We start from the raw sequence: 20,417 nt of genomic DNA, 5'->3' as shown, positions 1-20,417 counted from the left end.
AATTGTTGTGTATGCATGTATGCAGTCTGTGCTTCAAAATCCTCTCTAATGTCATTGAGTGTTGTCCATCAAGACCTTAAAGAGAAAAAAAGAAATTAAATCCTCGTCCATCATTTATTAACTTCTCAGAGAAATCATCCCTGACAAAGCACTACTGTCCATAGTGTGCCATTAGCAGGAATCATCATCCTCATCCTCTGCAGCCCAGACTTTCTCATGCTATCCATGGAGCTGAAAGAGTTTGGAAGTATAGTCGGATGTTGGATTACAGAATCCAGGGAGTACAGGATTTCTAACCGATTTGACAATTAAGCTCATACACTGTCCCCTCCCTCCACTTGTACTTTTGGTTATTTATTTACTCCCAGGTTTTATCATACGAAGGGGTGTTTGTGTGTGTGTCTGTCTGCGTGTGTGTGTGTGTTTGTGAAGTCAGAGGGTGGGGGCGAGGTAAAAGAGGGGTTATTGCACACATCAAGATGGGGCAGTTCAGGTTTCTGTGGCTGTGATTCTGGTCCAGACTACGTCCTCTCTTCCCTCTCTGGATGCTTTGGCGCTGGGTGGGCAGCTGAGAGCGGCTAGCCGTCATCAGACCTCTGCTGTTTTCAGCTTCGGACATTATCCACTGACACCTGCCAACTTATTGGATGGAGCACTTGTGACACAACTAATGCTTTCTTCTGCTGATTCACCTTAAACTACCAAAGTTTGGAGATCTGCTCCTGGTCAATGTATATTGCACTAACCTCATCACCACCAGAAATGAAGTAAGTAATTAAAATTTTGAATTTTAGTTACAATATACCGTTTTCATTTTTTTTGTTCGTTTTTACTTTTTATCAATATTTTTATTTTTTATTACTATTATTGTGTTTTAAGAAGTTAATGTACCAATTACGCATTTTTGTCAGGATAATTTTTGTCAGGAAAGAGTACCAAATTGTTATTGTTTTTCATTCTTGAAGTGAACAGAAAATTCAAAATATAACAATATAAATGCAATATATTGCATATACAATACATTATAAATATAATGCCTGAATTTTGATATCCCATTTAACAATTTTGTTAAATCTTACATAGTCCCACATTTTATTCTTTCCACTAACAGTTTGTAACTTAAATTCCTAATTAAATCAACCCAATCATGTTCAAAGAATGGATTGTGATGATAAAGAGTCTTTGGAAATATATAATAACCATTAATTATTTTTTGTCTATCTGAATTTTGTTTTTCTAGGACTGTCTTTGAACACAGTTCATTTTTTTCTCAATTATGAAATTTTATTTACATTTTTGAAAGAGCATATAGGTTCTTCAAATGTAAAATTGTGAACTTTTTATTAAATGATGAAAAAAGCTTAACAATTAAGGTTTTTGTGATTCAATCTGTTTGAAGCTCAACTTGCAGTACTTTTTTATATTCATCTGTTCAGTCCTTCTATCTCATTTGTCTTTGACTTGAAGGGAAAGGTGTTAATGAGAAGATCCGGCTCACTTCTTCACTCAGAGCTAAAAATAAAGAAGGGAGAGCAAAAACGGAACATCCATGTTACATTTATCATTCTTTCTGTTAGGAGTTAAATTATTTGGGACTACACCAAAATTTTAAGTTTATGAAGAAAGAGCACGATGATGTAGTTCAGGTGTTTGCTCTTTCTTATTTGCAATTCACACATTATTTTGAGATTATTAGAAGTAGATATGGCTACTTTGACAGGAGGCAGACCAGGTGGTCTTCCTATGTGTAGTTTTCTCACACATCGCTGGAGGAAAGCTTTGTGCATAAACCTAACTGTGGTGTGTTCAAGTGGGGCTATTTTTAACCTCTTACATAACAATGCCATTAAAATGAGTTTTATTCTTTTATTCTATCAAATCCATGACTGAGATAAAGAAACATACTTTTCTTGCAAGAAAGGTTTATCACAGGAATTTTGGTGAAAAATATATATTGACTTGACACTACTCATAAAATGTCCACAATTTGTTCCAATGTGTCTCCCTGTGTAACCGAATTTGCCTAAAAGCCATGTCAAATGCAGATTTGTTTTCTCATGCTATCTCCTTGTGATTGCAGGAGACAGTTTTAACCCCCCACTTCCTAAAAAAGGTTAGCCGCCAATGTGTTCCCACAGTAATGGCAAATCATTCTTATCTTGTGTATCATTATTTTCTTTAATCACACCTGCAGAATTGAAAGGTGGTAAATGGTTCTTCAGTGCATTTATAACAGACTGCTGCAGTCCAACCTGATTGGAGGTTTGTCATTACCAGAGGGAAAAACATGAATTGTTTCCTGTCTTACTTCAAAATAAGAGTCCTCTAATATGTCTCTTTCTTATCAAGGTTTGGTAACAATAATTCATGCACCTTAACCAGACGAAGTTGTTGACAGCAACTGGAAAGTGCTTCATGCTTCAGTTCAACAAGAAAATTTAATTTCACTCCAACTATTCAATTTTCATTCATTTCCTTGTGTACGTACTGTTTTGTTTTTGGATTAATCTAGATTGTTCGTTATCTTCTAGAAAGAAGATTAACTGAACAACTGTATGAATGGATGGATTAGAATTGTCAGTGCTGAAGAAATATCAATAATAAGCAAAAGACATGACTTTACCAAATGCTTAGCACATCGTTGAAAAGGGGGCAATTATCAAGCTGCATAATCTTGTCAGCTTCCATCTGTTGGATGCCATAGTAACGGTGTTCAAGTGACAACTTGGCAACAGCTGAATGCTTCACATGTTTTTGTTACGCTGCTTTTTTAAAACTTTAAAAAAAAAGCAGAGTTTGTAGAGACGATAATTAAAATCATGCTGCTATCACTGTAAAATCCCCAATCAAAATAAGTTACATGACATAACATGTTTTTTTGTAACTGTAAACCCAATGGATCATTTTATTAGCATTTGTTAAATTCTTCTCTTTTGTGTTTTGTTTTTGCTGCAGTGCCAACAGTATGCCTAAACAAGTGGAGGTGAGGATGCATGAGAGCCACCTGGAGCCCATCGAGGCGAGGCCCCGGTCCAAATGTGCCCAAATCTGCTCCAAAATGTTCAAGAACCTCCTGCTCACGCTCACAGTCCTTGGTAAGGAAAATATTTTTTTTTCTCTCAGGCATATGATAAAAACTGCTCTGTTAACTCAGAGCTAAAATCTGCAGCTAGCTTACAGCGTGAGGAGGAGATGCCATCTGTGTTCGGCGTACCAGACAGTAAGCTGACTGGGTGTTCTGACCTTCTGCAGCATGATTCCACCTGTTGCTATGAGTTGTGTGTCGCCACACACAAGTCACCCGAACAAACCTATGGTGATGGACACAAAGTATTATGATTACTCTTTGTATCACAATACAAAGAGCAGAATTAATAAACACTAAAGGGCATGGCATGTTCTGGTTGCTGAACAGATCTTTAATTAGATTACTTTTATGCCTTGTCATGGCCATCAGTGACACATTACTTTCTAATTCTGAGGTTTTGGAAATTCCTTCAAGTGAGGAATTTTAAAAATTTCGGACAGCCCAGCTTTTATGAACATCTCAATCACACAACTCTCATGAAGTGAGCCAAGAGGATAATAGATCCCCTGTCACATTAGAACTAAGGGATAAGGCTTTGTAAAGGAGTAAGCGACTGGTCAATGAGAAGGTCAAAGAGAAAAGATCAATCCTGAAAAAACAAAGTGTCTAAAATTCACCGGATGTTGGCAACCCCAGGATGTTACTGGTGCTTTTCTACTGGCTGCGCACCAACAGTCACACAGACTCAGAGAACAGCAGCTGGCTCTAGTCAGACCAGATGGACGGCAAATTTACATTCTGGCAATAATTGTGCAGATAGAGAATGACTTCTACTATATACATTAAGACTAAGATATATGTCTGCCAGATTTACTGATCTTAAGGTTTATGCATCTAAATATAGGTTTTATAAGTTATATGCCAGCTCTCCCAGTCTCCTTCTGAAGCACTCAGATGTGTGTTATCAAAATGCAGAGGAGGAAACAAAGGTAATAATTTGACTCTTGAAATAACTACATAAAATGATAAAGATTTCTATTGTTTCAGTTGTTTTACAGATAAATTGTTGCAAAGTAAAAAAAAAAAAAAAAAAAGAAGAATGTTTACAATATTCTCAAGTAGTAGTTGTGGTTAATGCACCTCAAACTACACAATTCTTAGTGAAAATAGAGTTGGAACCCGTTATTTATATACAGCCTATAAAAGACTTATTTTTCCTCACTGCCTGACTGAAAATTTGTTTTAACTTTTCTGGCTGTTTGGAGATTAACAGCATTTTGCTATTTGCTAAGTATCAGAATAAATAGTAATAAAATTTATTTTAAGATTTTTTTTTTCAAATATTTACATAAATATGACCTAAATCATTTTTGCTAAAGGTGAGTTTTCTTTTTTTTTTTTTTACCTAAATCACCTTTTGGAAAGAAAGAGGTGGTGATTTTTTTTTTTTTTTTCCATAATCACTTTTGTCAAAAAATTACCTAGGCCATTATTTTAGGAAGGTGACAATATGTTACTTTGGTATTTGGTAGAATTACCTTTTTAAATTATATGACTTTGGTCAAACATTTTGGGCATTCTTTAACAAGCTTTTCATAAAATGTTGCAAGACATTTGACCCATTCCTCCTGACAGATCGGGTATAAACATGTCAGGTTTATGGGCCACCTTGTATTTTTAGCTCTGTTCACAGATTCTCTATGGAACAGAGCTTAGGCCATTGTGATAGCTGCTTCAAAACACTGGCGTTGGAACCTCAAGCTACTTTGTATCTTAATTCATTATATGCTAGGAATCATTGTCTATTTGGAAAATCATAATCAATGTTTCTTCAATGTTTTCACATAATGTTTTTTGACTCCATCAGGGTCAAAAAACCCTCATATATTATTATATGAGGTGCATATAGTATCCCAACTGTGTGTACTTCGCAGTTGGGATGGTGTAAACAGGATTGTAATTTTTTAAAAATATTTACCCTAAATGGTCATTATGGCCAAACACTTCAATAGTTTTATCAGTTGGCAGGGTATACATGTAGCAAAAGGCTTTTGTCCCAAAGTTTGTGTCTAAACTGAAAGTGCTTCATGTTGCTTTGGGGAAAAACAGCTTCTTCCTAACTGAATGTCGCTTTGCCACTGTCCATAGTGTGATGATACTCTCTTAACATCTTCAGCAAGAATCTTCACAATGACTTTTGTTTTTGTTCTGGTGTTGGTTTGCGCGTTTCACCCCAAAACACATTTATATTTCAGAACTCTTCTCCTTAGTAAACAGTATAATGGCTGGACATTCATACTGTGCTTATACTCGGGTATAACTGTATCAACAGATGAAATTGGTAGTTTCAGACATCTGGAAACTGCATCCACAGATGAACCAGACATTTTGTTTTCTTGGGTAATGTTATTTTTTTCTATTATGTCACACAATGAAGTGGTATGTTTGATGTGTTGTCTTACAGTAAATGCATTCAGAGGTGTGCCTTCAGGTAACTGAAATAGTGTGAATAGCCAGAATACCACAAAAGTAATTCCCAGGTGTATAAAAAATCATATCGTCATTATCTGGGCTTTTGTAAATTTTTGAAAGTCATTGTAATCTTAGTGTATACATTTAGAATTTTAAAAAGGTATTTAAAATTTCTCAAAAAGTCATTCACCCTCATTGTTGTTGCATTCAGCAACTGGAGATTACCATGGTAATTCTAACTGATTTAAACTGCAGAGGTGCATATTTCTACACAGAGTACATAAATATATAGTTTCAACTGAACAAAAAAAAAATCTCTGGAGCTATGGCTACACCGGGCCCTATGAGCTTGTTACCTGTAATATATTCTCAGTGTAGCTGAAACAAGAAAGTATGGCTGGTTTCCAAGGGTTCACAGGAGAAGCTTTCCCTTTCTTTCAAGAACATTGAAGCACATCTGTGATTTGCAGGGTTGCCTGTGAGTAAACCACAGAAAAACTGTAAAAATTATTTTAATAACAGACAAGTGCAGTAGTGTAAGTTTTCATCCATTATCCAAATGAAATGCTGGCCAATTTCTTTAGTATTCTGTGGAATTTGAAAATGTTTAAAAAAAAAAAAAAGTTTGATTTCTTGTGATTACATATGCCAAACCTGACAATCTGATATGCTGCCTCTTTCAAAGAAATCTGATCTTGGCTAGTTTTGGTTTTATCTTGTCAACTGACTGTGCTTGCCGAACGTGTAGCCAACAGGATCTTTTTTGACCCTAAACAGCTGACTTGAAAAGGTGGGAGTAGATACTGAGTTGTCTTGCAAGTCAAAGAACCACAGAAGCAAAAATAACTGATTGAAAATTATTAGAATTTTTATATTAAATAGTATAGTTTTCTTCATTGATTGCTTAGATTAAAATGCATTTTTTATTAAGTGATTGTGAATTTTTAAGTTTTTCCCACTCCTTTCAATTTAGGTGTGATCCTGGGAGCTGTAGCAGGGATGCTGCTGCGTGTTGCCTCTCCAATTCATCCGGATATTGTCATGGTGATTGCCTTTCCTGGAGATATTCTGATGAGGATGCTGAAGATGTTGATCCTGCCTCTCATTATCTCCAGCTTAATCACAGGTGCCAACTTTATCACAATCAAATATGTGTGCTTTTAAATTCTCAAGGAAAAACAATGTTGTTCATATTGACTGGATGCTTTCTTTTGTTCAGTTTTCTCTGTTGTAGTACTACTGCAACATACTTGATGGTGATCTTAGAGTCACCAAGTAGCATTTGTTTTGATTTCTTTATTCTTACATATTATGTCAATTCCTTCATTGAACTAGAAATGACCGGATAAACATCTTGCTTGTGTGCGGTACAGGGCTTGCTGGCCTGGATGCCAAATCTAGTGGTCGCCTGGGAACCAGAGCTATGGTTTACTACATGTCCACCACTGTTATTGCTGCTGTCCTGGGTGTCATCCTGGTGCTAGTCATCCACCCTGGCAACCCCAAACTGAAGGAAAATCTGGGCGAGGGCGAGAAAAACGATGATGTGTCCAGCTTGGATGCCTTCTTCGATCTGATAAGGAATCTCTTCCCAGAAAACCTGGTGCAAGCCTGCTTCCAACAGGTAAAATATGAGACTGTGTTTGTAGAGTCCATTCTAATTGTAAAGTTGTCATTATAATATCATGTTAAACTAGAAGGAAGTTGTATTTATTTCATTGAAATAAGTTAGCTTAAGACTTACTCTTACCATATAGTCTGCTCAACTGTTTAACTGTAAAGATTATGATGGAAATTTTGTTAGCTGGACCTGTCCACTCTGAGCACTCTCAGAGCGACAATAACACTTCCATTCAAAGTGTGACAGCAAATACAAAACAGGTGTAGATACTGTAAGGCTGATCTTGAGCACAGGACGATGTATCTTAATTCTTGTTGTTGGCTTGTTTTCTTCTGTTGTTTTCTTCTATTTAGACCCTATGCTGACCCAACAGAATATGGTATAAATAGCAACAGAGCTAGATATATCCTGACAGGAATAAAGCTAGCTGCTTTCTAAAAAAATAAAGAACAAGAGGTTATTTTCAATTAAACTGTTACTTTAGGGGAAAAAAACTAAATAAATGACGTAAGCATCACATTACACTTTGTATAATTAGGTCATAACATATTTTAAAACCAATTAGGGAGCTCTGATGGTTTTTATTTTCTGCAACTTTGGAGAAGAGAATTCTGCCACTTATTTATGTTGTTTTTTCCAGATCCAAACAGTCACAAAGAAAGTTGAGGTGGTTGTGGAGGAGGACGTTAATGTCACCACTGTGGAGGGCCTGGTGGCTAACATTACCAAGGAGCCACAGTTCATCATCAAAAAGTCACTTCAGTTCAAAAGTGGCATGAATGTTTTGGGTATGTAGCACAGGGCCCTCTGGGGCCTCAAAGTTAACTGCACACATTTGTGCCATTAAAATTTAGCACCAAATTGATGTTAAAATCATCATGCTAGCTGTAACAAAGCTAACATTTGCTGATGGGCAGAGAACCCCAAGCTTCTTGTGATGAAAATGTAATTCATTTGCTTTTGAGGCATTTTCATCAACTAAAACAAGTCAGCTCATCAAATTCATTTCTCATACTTGGCATTGTAAATATCTTTATACATTTTCTGCCTACTTCCTACTGAAGTCGCCCTCCATTGCATCTATTCTGATGCATTCATAATTTTCTGCTGCAGGTCTGATTGGTTTCTTTATTGCATTTGGCATCTGCATGGGCAAGATGGGAGAGAAGGCCAGACTCATGATTGAATTCTTCAATATCCTCAATGAGATTGTGATGAAACTTGTCATCATGATCATGTGGTTGGTATCTGTCATGAATTTCTTTGAACCATTTCAAAACCCATTTCACTGTTTGCTTGAAAAAATAAAATATTCATATCAATGCAAATTTTTCACATGTTCTCATGCTCCATCCACAAACTTCAATGTATTCTTTTGGGGTTTTGTGTGATATGCTGACATAGTGATTAGGAAGGAATGGGATGGATGATTTTCATTATCTCTTACAAAAAACGAATCTGAAAAGTATGAAAGGTATTCAGCCATACTGAGTCAATATTTTGTAGATATGTCCTAATGACTCTCTGTGACTTCTGTTGCAAAAGGTGGCTGTACGTTACACATTTTGGGACTGAAATGTTTGCCCATTCGTCTTCTTCTTTCCAAAATAACTTAATGTCAATCATATAAGATGGAGAACATATTGGAGTATTCATTTTTAAGTTTTTCTGAAGTTCTTCAACAGGATATAGGTTCACAGTTTGACTTGGCTCTTCTAATATTTGAATAATAATTGAACATGGTACATTTGGCTTTACGTTTAGGATTGAAACATTGAAAATGTGAATTTTTCACTGAGGTCAAAAACGTTTTTTTTTTTTTTCATATCACCAGAGCATAATTTGCCCTTATGTTTGCTTTGTACCCTGCATGGCTTGTGCCAAACTGCTACTCTTCCATAAAAGTCAGATTTATGGAAGGCATGAACCACAGATTTTACATCGACAGGTTCTTCAATCTGAACTATGGATCTCTGCAGCTCTCCTACAGTTATCACATGTAACTCTAAGTAAATACAATCAAGCTTGTGGTTGTAAGTTTAAAAAATGTGGAAAGGCTTAAGCTAGCTAAGCTTCCAAAAATTGCAAGGAAGGAACTCCTTTATCTCATGTTATTTTGAAACATATCTAAAGGATGTTACATCATAATCACAGTTCTCTTACACCTTGTTTTGATTTTGCTTATCACTTTAATTTCAAAGTAACAATAAATTGTTTCTCACCCAATAAGGTACTCTCCCTTTGGTATTGCCTGTCTGATTTGTGGCAAGATCATCTCCATTAAGGACTTGGAGGTGGTGGGCAGGCAACTTGGCATGTACATGGTGACTGTTATTATTGGTCTGATCATCCACGGCGCAATCTTCCTGCCCAGCATTTATTTTGTCATCACAAGGAAAAACCCCTTCACCTTCTTCTTGGGAATCTTCCAGGCCTGGATCACTGCTCTGGGAACAGCTTCCAGGTCAGCATGAATAAGGATCAATGGGTGAACAAGTCATTGTGAATACTTGTTTTTAGAAATAATTTGTGCATGGTTATATGTGTTTATAGTCCTCCTTGTTTTTTGCTTTTATCTCCAGTGCTGGCACACTTCCTGTCACATTCCGTTGCCTGGAGGAGAATTTGGCCATTGACAAAAGAGTCACTCGTTTTGTGCTCCCAGTAGGTGCCACCATCAATATGGATGGAACTGCTCTCTATGAGGCTGTGGCGGCCATCTTTATTGCCCAGATGAATGGTGTGAATCTTGATCCTGGTCAGATTGTCACAGTCAGGTAAGAAGAGCGTTCTTTTCATATCGATATATATATATATTTTTATTTGGTTCAAGGTTCAAAGAGTCTGAAGATGGTAAATGAGAAGCATGCCGTTGTCAGTAAATCAAAAATAAAGAAAGTAATACAGTCTGAGTTGTAGATAAGTCAGCATAGTTACTCAGCAGAAGTGTGGATGTATTAATCAGTAAACTATGAAGAATGTGCGGTTAGAAACAATCCTTAAATAAGAAAATTAAATGAAGCACATAAACCAGCATGAAGAAGTAGCAATAGTGTCGAGCCTCATGCTAGGCAGGAAGACAAACAGCGGGTACATGCTCTCTTTCATCAATCTTTGCCAAAAGACTCTTCTCATAATAGAGTGAGTTGAAGATGGATGACCCTAGTTCTGACATTTGTATGGCACATAAATCAATGAAGCTTCAAAATAAACATCCCATCTCCCACATTTTGGAACCAAATCAGGTTCTCCCCAGGCTTGCACTTTATACAGCCCAAAGAAAGAGCCAGTATGAATACAGTGCCTTTATTTTCTCGCCTTTACAGATTTTCTCGGTTTTCACTTTTTTATCACATTTAAATATTACAAATTATGAACCTTTAATACTAACATAAAAATAACCTGAGTAAATACACAGACCTTTTAGAAATGACTAAAATGCAACCAACATCATACATTAATTTTGGATGAAAAAAAAATATCAAAAGCTTTTTCAAGACTTTTGAGGAGACATTTTGTATGCTGAAGAGATGAAAGGAGAACTATCTGGAAGGTGCAATCTGTTACATCTTCGCAGAAGTTGACATTTTTGTGAAATGTCATCAAATATGATGGCAGAGAGCCATCATATTTGATTACTGTAATTACTGTAATTGACAGACTCATAAATCTTGATGTCTGACGAAACTCAGTTGTTGACTTTAAGTAGCAGTTAACAGTGATCAAAAGCACGTCAGCAAGTCCACTTTCTAATAACTTAGGATGGAAAAAAATAAAGATTTGGAGTGTAGGTAAAGTCTGAAATCTAATCCAACTGAGATATGAGGTCAACCAGGTTGGTGTTGGCAGCGCTTTCACTTGGTAAATTAACTAATTTGAAAACTGTATTCAGGTTACATTTTTTGAAGATCTGAAACATGGAGTAAAAGAAAAAGAAAGGCAAACCAATTTTTTTTTTTTTTTGCAACTCTGTTATGGTTTTTGAGATTTGGAGTTTTAATGGTCATAGTTAATTTTTGGAGATCTACATAACTTATTTCTTTTTCTTCAGTCTGACAGCCACCCTTGCCAGTGTTGGAGCAGCCAGTATTCCCAGTGCTGGCCTTGTGACTATGCTGTTGATCCTTACCGCTGTTGGCTTACCAACCCAGGATATCAGTTTGCTGGTTGCTGTTGACTGGTTATTGTGAGTCTTAAGAATATATTCTGGTTATATTTTGTTCATATAATAGATTTCTTATATTATATTGTGCACAAAAAATGTATGATGTCTTTAAAATCTTGGTTTGTTTCTCCTCAGGGATCGTTTCAGGACCTCAGTGAATGTGGTGGGTGACTCCTACGGTGCAGGGATTGTGTACCACCTGTCCAAAGCTGAGCTGGATGAGCTGGATGCGCACACGGCTAAATCAGACGACATCGAAATGATGACAAAGACCCAGTCCTATTATGACGACATGAAGAACCACCACGAGAACAATTCCAACCAGTGCGTCTTAACCCCAACTTCTTCTACAGCTGCTACTGCCAATGCTAACAATTCTGTCTTAGTAGATGAATGCAAGGTACTATTAACGCTTTCTGACATAGAGACTTCAATATAACCCTGTGCTGTTGCATGCTCATCCTGCAGCTTTGCTTTGTTCTGCTTGCTTTGCACCGAGTCTTTGTAAGCAGAGATGCACTTGCATGCACTCTTCATCTCACAGGTGTACCAAGTTTATTTACTCTTCTGGAACAGCCACTTTTGTGTTTAATGATTATTCAACATTTAAAACACAATTCAAAACATGGTTGATGTGCTTGCATAGAAAATTAAAGACCGATCAGCTATTCCCCTAAGACGACTTATGGGACAAAGTATGAACTTCCTCAATATAACTCTGAGAAATTATTTAGCAGTGTCACAACTAGCATAAGTTCAGAGTAGCTCAATAAACACAGCCTTAGTTTCAATTAAAAAGTTTCTATAAATATTTTAGTTGCTATTTCCCGTTTATTCAACATAATAACCAGCGGGCTTACTTCACTGTATCTTGTTTTGTCGCTGATCATAAATGTTTAATACATTTTATACTCATTTATCCTTTTAATTTAAAATGCAGTGATGGGAAGTGTTGCATAATTAGCAGTTCATACATAAATAATGCCCACCTCTCCATCCCACCAAGAGTGATTACGTGCTCTAACACAGTCTCCTTGTCCCAGCTCTGAGAACTCTGCAGCGAAATCAAAAGTTATTGCAACGCTAATGTAGAACAGATTATAGGTTAAATGTCAGCTATAGATAATTTTTTAAAAACTTTCATTCTATTACTTGCACACCTGGGCAGAAAAAGTCCAATGATAAAATATTTACTTCTTAAATTATAAAAGGTGTTGCCAAGCAACACTGTAAACCAGTAAAAAATTACAACCACCTCTATTCAGTGTCCAAATTTGAAATACATTTTTTTATGTTTATATGTGACACAAAGGCATGCTACTTCCAGGATTTACATTTTCATTACTTTTATTTATTTATTTTATGTTTTTTTCTGATGTACATACCAAGACTCACATTGCTAACCCTGCTCCACACTGCTTTAGAAGACTTGCGAAAAAGACAAAATATAACAATGCATTTATTTATTATTTATTTTGTTTGTACATTGTTTAAAATGATTAAGATTTTATTTTGTTTCATCTTATATTTACTTTTTCATTTTACATTTTGTGGCATTGCTATTAACCTTAATATAGAAAGTAATCACATTCATAGTTTATTCCCAAGTCAAACACATCCATTGCCATAAGCATTATCCTTGTTGGTTGTCCAGAGGTTCCCATAATTTACCAATTCTGCTTCTTGTAAAAGAAAAAAAACAGACCTGAATGCCTTTTTATTTGCTAAAACATTAACAAAGTACAAGATACATGCAAAGTGATGATTGTGTTGTACATGGATAGTAAAGAATTTATAACTACAAGTTTTAAAATATGACACACCTTCTTCAGGGGAGGGTCAGTAAACTCAGAGGAAAACATGTAGTGATACTTATTGCAGTAGTAAGAAAATCAAACATTGGATTTTTGTGCTAAAGTTGTCCCTCTTTTTCGGTAATCCTGTCAGACTTTCTTGTTTTGAAAGTTCTCTGATGCAACATTTATTCAGCCTTTGACAAGTTAATAACTACAAATGCATATATTCAAACAGCCAATAAGCAAATGTAACGCAAATTAAAAATTTTACCGATTTTAAGTTGCGTCCATGGTCACTTTTGTATGTACCCAGATGTACCAGAAAATGATCCATATTCTATCCATTTTCAATTTTTCAGCTTTATGCAATATACTGTCATTTTGAGGAGCAATGACTTGGACAAAAATAGAAAAAAAATACTAACCAAGGTTAGTAAAAAGATTAAAAGGTTTAGAAGAAGAAACTTTGGCTGCTAGGAAAAAACATAAAAAAAGAAATCATACATATATATATATATATATATATATATATATATATATATATATATATATATATATATATATATATATAACATCTCTGGTACAAAAGTACAACAGGAGAAAATCAGCAACTAATATCACAGGTTTACGTAGTAAAGTTTTACTAGTTTAATTTTTTATTAGGTAAAAAACATTTTTATGGTTTTTTCTTCAGATGTTTTACACTTGAATCTCATTGGTGGTGGTCTAATCCCACTTTGGTTTATCCACTTTAAAACTTATCAACCATAAATAGAGTAGATAGAGTAAATAATGACTCTATTCAAATGTGACGAGCAGCCTAAAGTTTATAAAATAGCATTCATCTAAACCACCTCTGAGTATTTGAGACTGAAGTTGTTCTAAGACTGTAGAAGTCCACATTGGTATTCACATTAACATTAACTTCAATTGTCTATGATTGTGGATTTATCGTAAATGCAAACAGAGAGATCTATGTGCTGCAATAACATATTAACTGTGTTTCCTTTAACAGCACCTGCAAATGTTCTAAATTCTCCTTTGACTGTGAAGTTACCTGTATTCTTTAACATATGCCATGGATGAGCTTAAATGTTCCTGCTGACTGCTTGCAGGTAACCTCAGCCGCTAACGGTTCTGCTGCGGAGTGCACACTTGTTGAGGAGGAACCATGGAAACATGAATAATGGCAGCGCAGAGGTCCCCCTGCTCCTGGGCTCCACGAGCTTTCCTATCTGGTGATAAAACAAGAAGAGTGAATGAAAAGTCACATGAACAGAACTACTAATGTTTTTTTTTTATGTAGTTTTATTTTTTTTATTCTTAGTCCCTTTAAGACGTTTTTTGTATTTTGTCCATCTGACTGGTATGCTATACTAATTCACATAACCGTGAACTAACAACAGAGGTATACCTCACCTGTTAGAGCCACATCCTGTATACCAGATACTTGCACAACATACTTCAAGGCTTGGGAAGGGAGGAAAGAGAGAATTATTACTAGATATTTTTTCTTAGGAGTACAGTTCAGTTTATGTTTATATGAAAAGCAACACAGTAGTGGTGCAACACACATGCACTGAGGGTATCTTCTATATTTTATAAAGATGGCTCCTTTTTCTGAGTGGGGAACCACACCAATAATTGATACAACTGATTTTAACTGCGTTGAACATGCTGTATTTACACCTTCATAAAAATCTCTATGGTACATCCATTTACAATTATCAAGTACTCTGATCAAAGGAAAATCCCTCTGAGCCTCTTCACATACAAGTATTATCACAAAGCACAAATTATTTCCACAAACCAGGATTTGTTTCCCCTCTTCTTTTTTGTCTTCTGTGAAGAAAATTGACATTCTTCTTTCACGTGTTGAGAGAGATTTTAAAACTAATTTATTTGTGTCAAGAAAGCATGACCAAGTCAAGAATAGGGACCAAACAGGCATAAAGTCAACCGGCTAACAGAAGCCTTTCCTCTGCCTCCTTACGTACTTGCAACACATTGTCACATTTTTTTTTTGTCTACAATGTGATGCAAGTAAAATCCCTACAAAATTTATAAAGCACTTTTCCCTTTTTTCCCCAAAGTAACTTTTTGATGCCAATGCAATTAAAATTTATTTTTATTCCTCAAAAAAAGGAATACAATTTATATATATATATTGCACCCTGATGGAAATGTAGGGATTATATGGAGCACAATTAATGTCAAAATGCCAAGTTTAATTTGTAGTTAGTGTTTTTTTTGGCCATTGCAACTTTGCTGCATACGAAAATTGATTTACAGCAAACAGCAAACACTGGGGCTTTTTATGTTTACCTTAACAGGAATTCTTGTAATGTCGAACTGTTTGCTATATCAGCTTAAGGAAATGGCTTCTTCTTAGCACCATTTTCCAATGCTTTGTAAAAAAAAAAAAAAAGAAGTATTTACCTTCAACATTTATTACTGAAAGAAATGTGAATATATTGTGGAACATGAGGATTTCAAGCACACACATTCACAAGGTTTTTAAGCTATATTCCACTGGTGGAATCTGTTTATTACCTGTAAGCACAGTCATCCCTGACTACTTATGAAGCACAGTAGGTGAAGTAACAAGCACAATTCACAATTACATCATATTTCCAAGAGGTTTCCTGTACTGCAATCAGTGTTTATGCCATCAGAGCTCAAGACTGTTTCTACCAACCCTATATGCTGCAGCTGTGTTTTTGTGCCAGTCAGAGGACATTTTAGGGGACTCAGAACAGAAACGGGTTAGCGAAGATTATTCAAACTATTAGGTCATATTAGGAAAATCTGCCGCTGATCAACTTATAAAGGTTGCAAAGGTTTTAAACAAAGCAGGGAAAACTGGATATCAACCTTTGTTGAAGGGATAGTTCAGGATTCTTTAAGTGGTCTTCTAAATTGTTTTAAGCACTTGATATCTTAACTCTTCTGACACCTTCCTTTAGTAGAAATCTGAACTGGGTGGTCCCAAAAGCTGAAGCTAACGATTAGTTAGGAAAGGCCCACGACCAAAGCAAACTTCTAAAAAACTTTGGTCTCAGAAATGTCAAAGTAGTTTATCAAACCCATTTTTATTAATGATTATTTACAGAGGAAATGGAGGTTGGAGGTGGTGCATCACTAGTGGAATCCCTTAGAGCAAAATTGATATGTACTGCTGTGTTTTCATCTGCTCCCCACATGCAAATTGAGTTTTTGATGAGAATTTTTTTTTTAATATAAAAATGGTTTCAAAAGTGCAACATTTAAAAATGCCATGGTTTAACTGAGTGAAGAGAGTATCCTGAAAAACACTAAACGCAATGACGCAAAGGCACTCTTTGTGCATGAACATAACTGCTTTCTAGAAACCGCGACAATATTACAGCTGTTTATTATCCCTGCCTTACTTTGTTATGATTCTGTTTCCTTCAGACTTCAAAAATGAAGTTCATGAGGCAATAACCAATAAAAATACTTTTTAAAAATTCTTTCTTTTTTACAATATTTTTGGGACAACATTGTGTAAAATATTCTTCTGCTAAAACAACTGTTCAAAGCAAACATGGCAGTTGTTTTAAAAGGCCCAAAACGGCATTAGCATGAATTGCTATGGAGGCGCTACAATTGGAGTTGTTTTGTTTCAACCTTCTAGGACCTGAATCCTGAACTTTCACCTCGTCCTGTGTGAGTGAGCAGTGAGACCTTAGTTATGTGGAGTTGATTAAGTTGCTTTTTTTTTTATCAGGTGGAGCCTTCTCTCCTCTTTTGTTTCTTTTTATTTGTGCTGAAATGACAACCATGCCTTGAAGGTGTTCAAATCAAATGTCATTTACTATAACAATAGAAAACCTAACTTAGCACTTTGTCCTTTAGTTCTCAAAGTACATTCTCAATTTACACCTTTTTAAGTTAATTTAACATAAGCGAGGCATGTTTTGAACAACATTGGTGTTCTACTTAACATATTAAAGGACTGATGCATGCTTAGGCAAAAAATAAATAAATAAAACACACACATAGACACTCATTAAATCACCTGGGCTTTTATTCACACATATATTAAAAACACTTAAATATTATAGGTCAATCAAGTTTGATCCATATTTCCTGAGCTGCGGAGCACAGAACTGACACCTTCACAGGCTCTTTAAGCCTTACCTTTAGACCTTGTGATATTCAGGAAATATATATATATATATATATATATATATATATATATATATTGAAAAAAGAAAACTTCTCCAGTGAAGAGACAATGCAAATCATAGTGTCACGTAAGGGGACTGAGTGTTGAATGACTACTATGTTCAATATTATGGTTGTAGACGCATGAATTAAATAAAAATTCTAATTATTTTTTTGCACCACTATCTTAAAAGCATGATATTTTGAAGTGTCTCCATGCACTTTGTGTATATATTGTAGTTAACAGATTTTGTTTTCCTTTTATTGATTTGTTATGTTTATTTTGAAATGCCATGTAGAAATAAGGTTTCATTCCTGTGACTCGTTGAAATGTAATCAGCTAGAGGAAGGGGGGGGGGGGGGGGGGGGGGGGAACAAAAAAACATTTGTTTTAATAGATTAGACGAAATGTATAGAGGACAACATGTAATAAATTGCCTGTCTGATTTTATTTTCTAATTGGTGTTAACTAGCTTTTTAACATCTATGTCACACATATGATATATAAATATTTTTTCTTTTGTATCTAATGTAAGTGTTTTGAATGTTTGTTCCATAAAGATATAAGCATTGTGAATTCATTTTCATTGTACATATATGGATATAATCGGTCTGTTCAGTGGCAATGCAGAGGTTAATTAAAATTGCAGTGATCCTAAATCAAACAGTTTGTATGAAAAGAGAGAGAGGGTTAAGAAGAGAAATAAAGAAAGACAAGAGTAAAAGAAGGTTTCTTGGTTTATATGGAGGCCAATCTCACTTATTTACAGTGAAACTGATGTTATGAAGGTATTTAAAGACAAAAAAAGGGTCAAGTTTGCCCTTGGTGTAGGACACACAGAGAGGGATAAATCAAAGCCAAGAAGTTAGTCAGAGAGAATAAATACCTGTGCTATTCCTATGCCTACCACAGTAAAGAGCAACAATCCTCAGGTGAATTATCTGAAACATTTTTAAAGGAAACATGCTGGCTTCTTAGTCTCAGGCACATTTGTTCCACTGATTCATTTAAACATACAAGTCATTAATATCTAGACCCATTAGAGTCTATAACTGCCTTCAGTTCACCACTTCTTCACACATTCCACCTCGGTTGCACAATCAATGCCAGTGAAGTTTATGGAAATCCCACGTTTTTTATTGCTTTCAGTCTCAATAGCTTTTTGAATTTTACACTAAACAGGTATGTTGAGAGACCTGACGCCTGCTCAGCTAAATGTTACTAATTAGATGCAAAGTAACTGACAATAAAAAGCTGGAATACTTTTAAACACTGTAAAGTGTGTCATTTTGAAGAACTCCATTAGTAGACATGATGGTCTGTTTCATTGCTGCCTTAAATGAGTTGGGGTCTGCCCTTATTGTAATGATGTTGTAATATCAATGTAATGGCAAGAGAGTATGTGTGTGAGAAATATACAATTGGGTTGAAAAAATAGAATGAAGCATTCTTTCCTCAGATTTTGGTTGATATGAAAACAAAAAAAAATGTTTCTACATATCAACAAATGTTGTACCTTTGGTGTACATATACAAATATAACTAATAAATGTTCATAACTAAGTGCTGTTTTGAGATTTTTGAATTGTGGTGACTTTTACAGTTGTTCTCCTTATGGTACATGAGCACTAATTTAATCTATCTGAATGGTGTTCAGTTAGATTGTAGGTAGATGTTTTAATACTTCATGTTGACTTACTGTTTATTAGAGTTTAAAGATAAATGATCTAACCTACACTTCATTGCATTTTATAGCCTTTTTTTCTGCTTAATTTGATGAGACTTTTTCAATAGGGGAATCATTTAGGCAGTAATGTTCTCTTAAACTTTACTGAAGAGGTAAAACTAATCTTTAAATCTCCATATGCTCCTGCAGTTATATACTAGTTTTAAATTTTGTGTGTGTTCTCATTCACTTTAGATTCAAGTTGTTTATACAGGACAATTTAACACAGGACAACTTAAAGTGCTTTACAGGAAACTATAGTAAAATATGAAAAAAAAATGTATCTTGAAAACAAGAAATACATTAAAAAGATGAAAGGAAAAGTTAAACTGCATGTAGAAAAGAGCTGTTTAAAGTAGAAAATTGAAAATAGGAAATGAGAAAAAAAATTATTTTCTCTTTACTGATTAACAAATACAGCATTTATGTAAAAATGTAAATAAAATTAAACTTATATTAGCAACAATTAAACTTGTTTTAAAACAAACTAATTGGAATGAGTATCTTATCACTTATATCATGTTGCCTGAATCCACCTAGTTAAAAAAGTAGGAGTAAAAACCAGTCATTCAAGGTATGTTTTTGAAGGTAGAAAAGTATTTTTAAAAATATTGATTGAAAAATGTATACATTGACCACAAGAAGAGAAATGCACTATGTAGCTCTAAGTGCTAATTTCCACCTGTAGTCTCTGACGCAGTTGAGAATTAGTTCTTTACCAATCTTACCTGGTTAAATAAAGGTTAAATGAAATAATTAAGTTGCAGATTTTCAGTTATTTTAATTGAATATCACTGAAAACAACTAGTTTTCCAGTCATGCTTTAGATGAAGACTGTTCACACAGTACACTGCATATACTGTATATTTAGTTTTGCAGTAGAGAGCTCTCTGGGCAGATTGTGTGTCCATCAAAGCACCAATATAGAGAAAACAGTAACAATCATGCACATTTAGTAATGCTTTTGAACTCTTTAAGCATACATTTGATCCACATGGAGAAACCTCAACCTAGAAAGCCAAGGAAAATAGAATTGAAAACTACATAATAGTACTTTTTTAAATTGTGTGAAAATTAATAAAAACTTTTTCAATATCCCACATAATTTAAAACATATATTTTTAAGACAATATAAGTGTTAAATTATTTTTACTACTCTATAATTAGTGCATGCAAAGTCAGCTATTATACACTTCTGACATTCTTGCTGGTTACTGTTGGAAAGATGCCATGGGTATCTTTCAAAATGTCTCTCTTTGTCTTACTCCTTTTATCCTGCGCTAACGTTTTCCTGCATACCGACTCTAGTGCCATGGAAACCTTACTTCCTGTTACGTGGGAGAAATGCAACATGCGTTTCCTGTCATGCTATTCATTTATTTCCCTTTTGTCCCCATGCTCACAGAGTGATCAGTCAGTGA

The 20,417-nt window shown here is 35.0% G+C and overlaps 1 protein-coding gene across 1 annotated transcript; it reads left to right on the top strand.

The window, feature by feature from the left end:
* The first annotated feature begins 487 nt into the window (after window positions 1-487).
* slc1a2b (solute carrier family 1 member 2b) lies at window positions 488-18,833 on the top strand. The gene is made up of 11 exons (XM_028033760.1): window positions 488-767; window positions 2,956-3,095; window positions 6,474-6,626; window positions 6,874-7,124; window positions 7,762-7,909; window positions 8,235-8,361; window positions 9,352-9,585; window positions 9,704-9,898; window positions 11,173-11,307; window positions 11,422-11,686; window positions 14,198-18,833. Exons 1-11 carry the CDS (start codon window positions 730-732, stop codon window positions 14,267-14,269), a joined length of 1,758 nt encoding a protein of 585 aa, XP_027889561.1. The 5' UTR covers window positions 488-729; the 3' UTR covers window positions 14,270-18,833.
* The last annotated feature ends 1,584 nt before the right edge of the window (window positions 18,834-20,417 follow it).

Source organism: Xiphophorus couchianus, chromosome 2, assembly GCF_001444195.1.
Source record: "Xiphophorus couchianus chromosome 2, X_couchianus-1.0, whole genome shotgun sequence".
In the NCBI taxonomy this organism is placed as follows: Eukaryota; Metazoa; Chordata; class Actinopteri; order Cyprinodontiformes; family Poeciliidae; genus Xiphophorus; species Xiphophorus couchianus.
The sequence above is the reverse complement of the archived record's forward strand: the minus strand, read 5'-3'. Positions and strand labels throughout refer to the sequence as shown.

Coding starts and splice junctions, on each gene's coding strand:
- slc1a2b (XM_028033760.1), top strand. CDS start 730: ATGTATATTGCACTAACCTCATCACCACCAGAAATGAA. Junction 7,125..7,761: donor TGCAAGCCTGCTTCCAACAG/GTAAAATATGAG, acceptor TGTTTTTTCCAG/ATCCAAACAGTCACAAAGAA. Junction 11,687..14,197: donor TCTTAGTAGATGAATGCAAG/GTACTATTAACG, acceptor GACTGCTTGCAG/GTAACCTCAGCCGCTAACGG.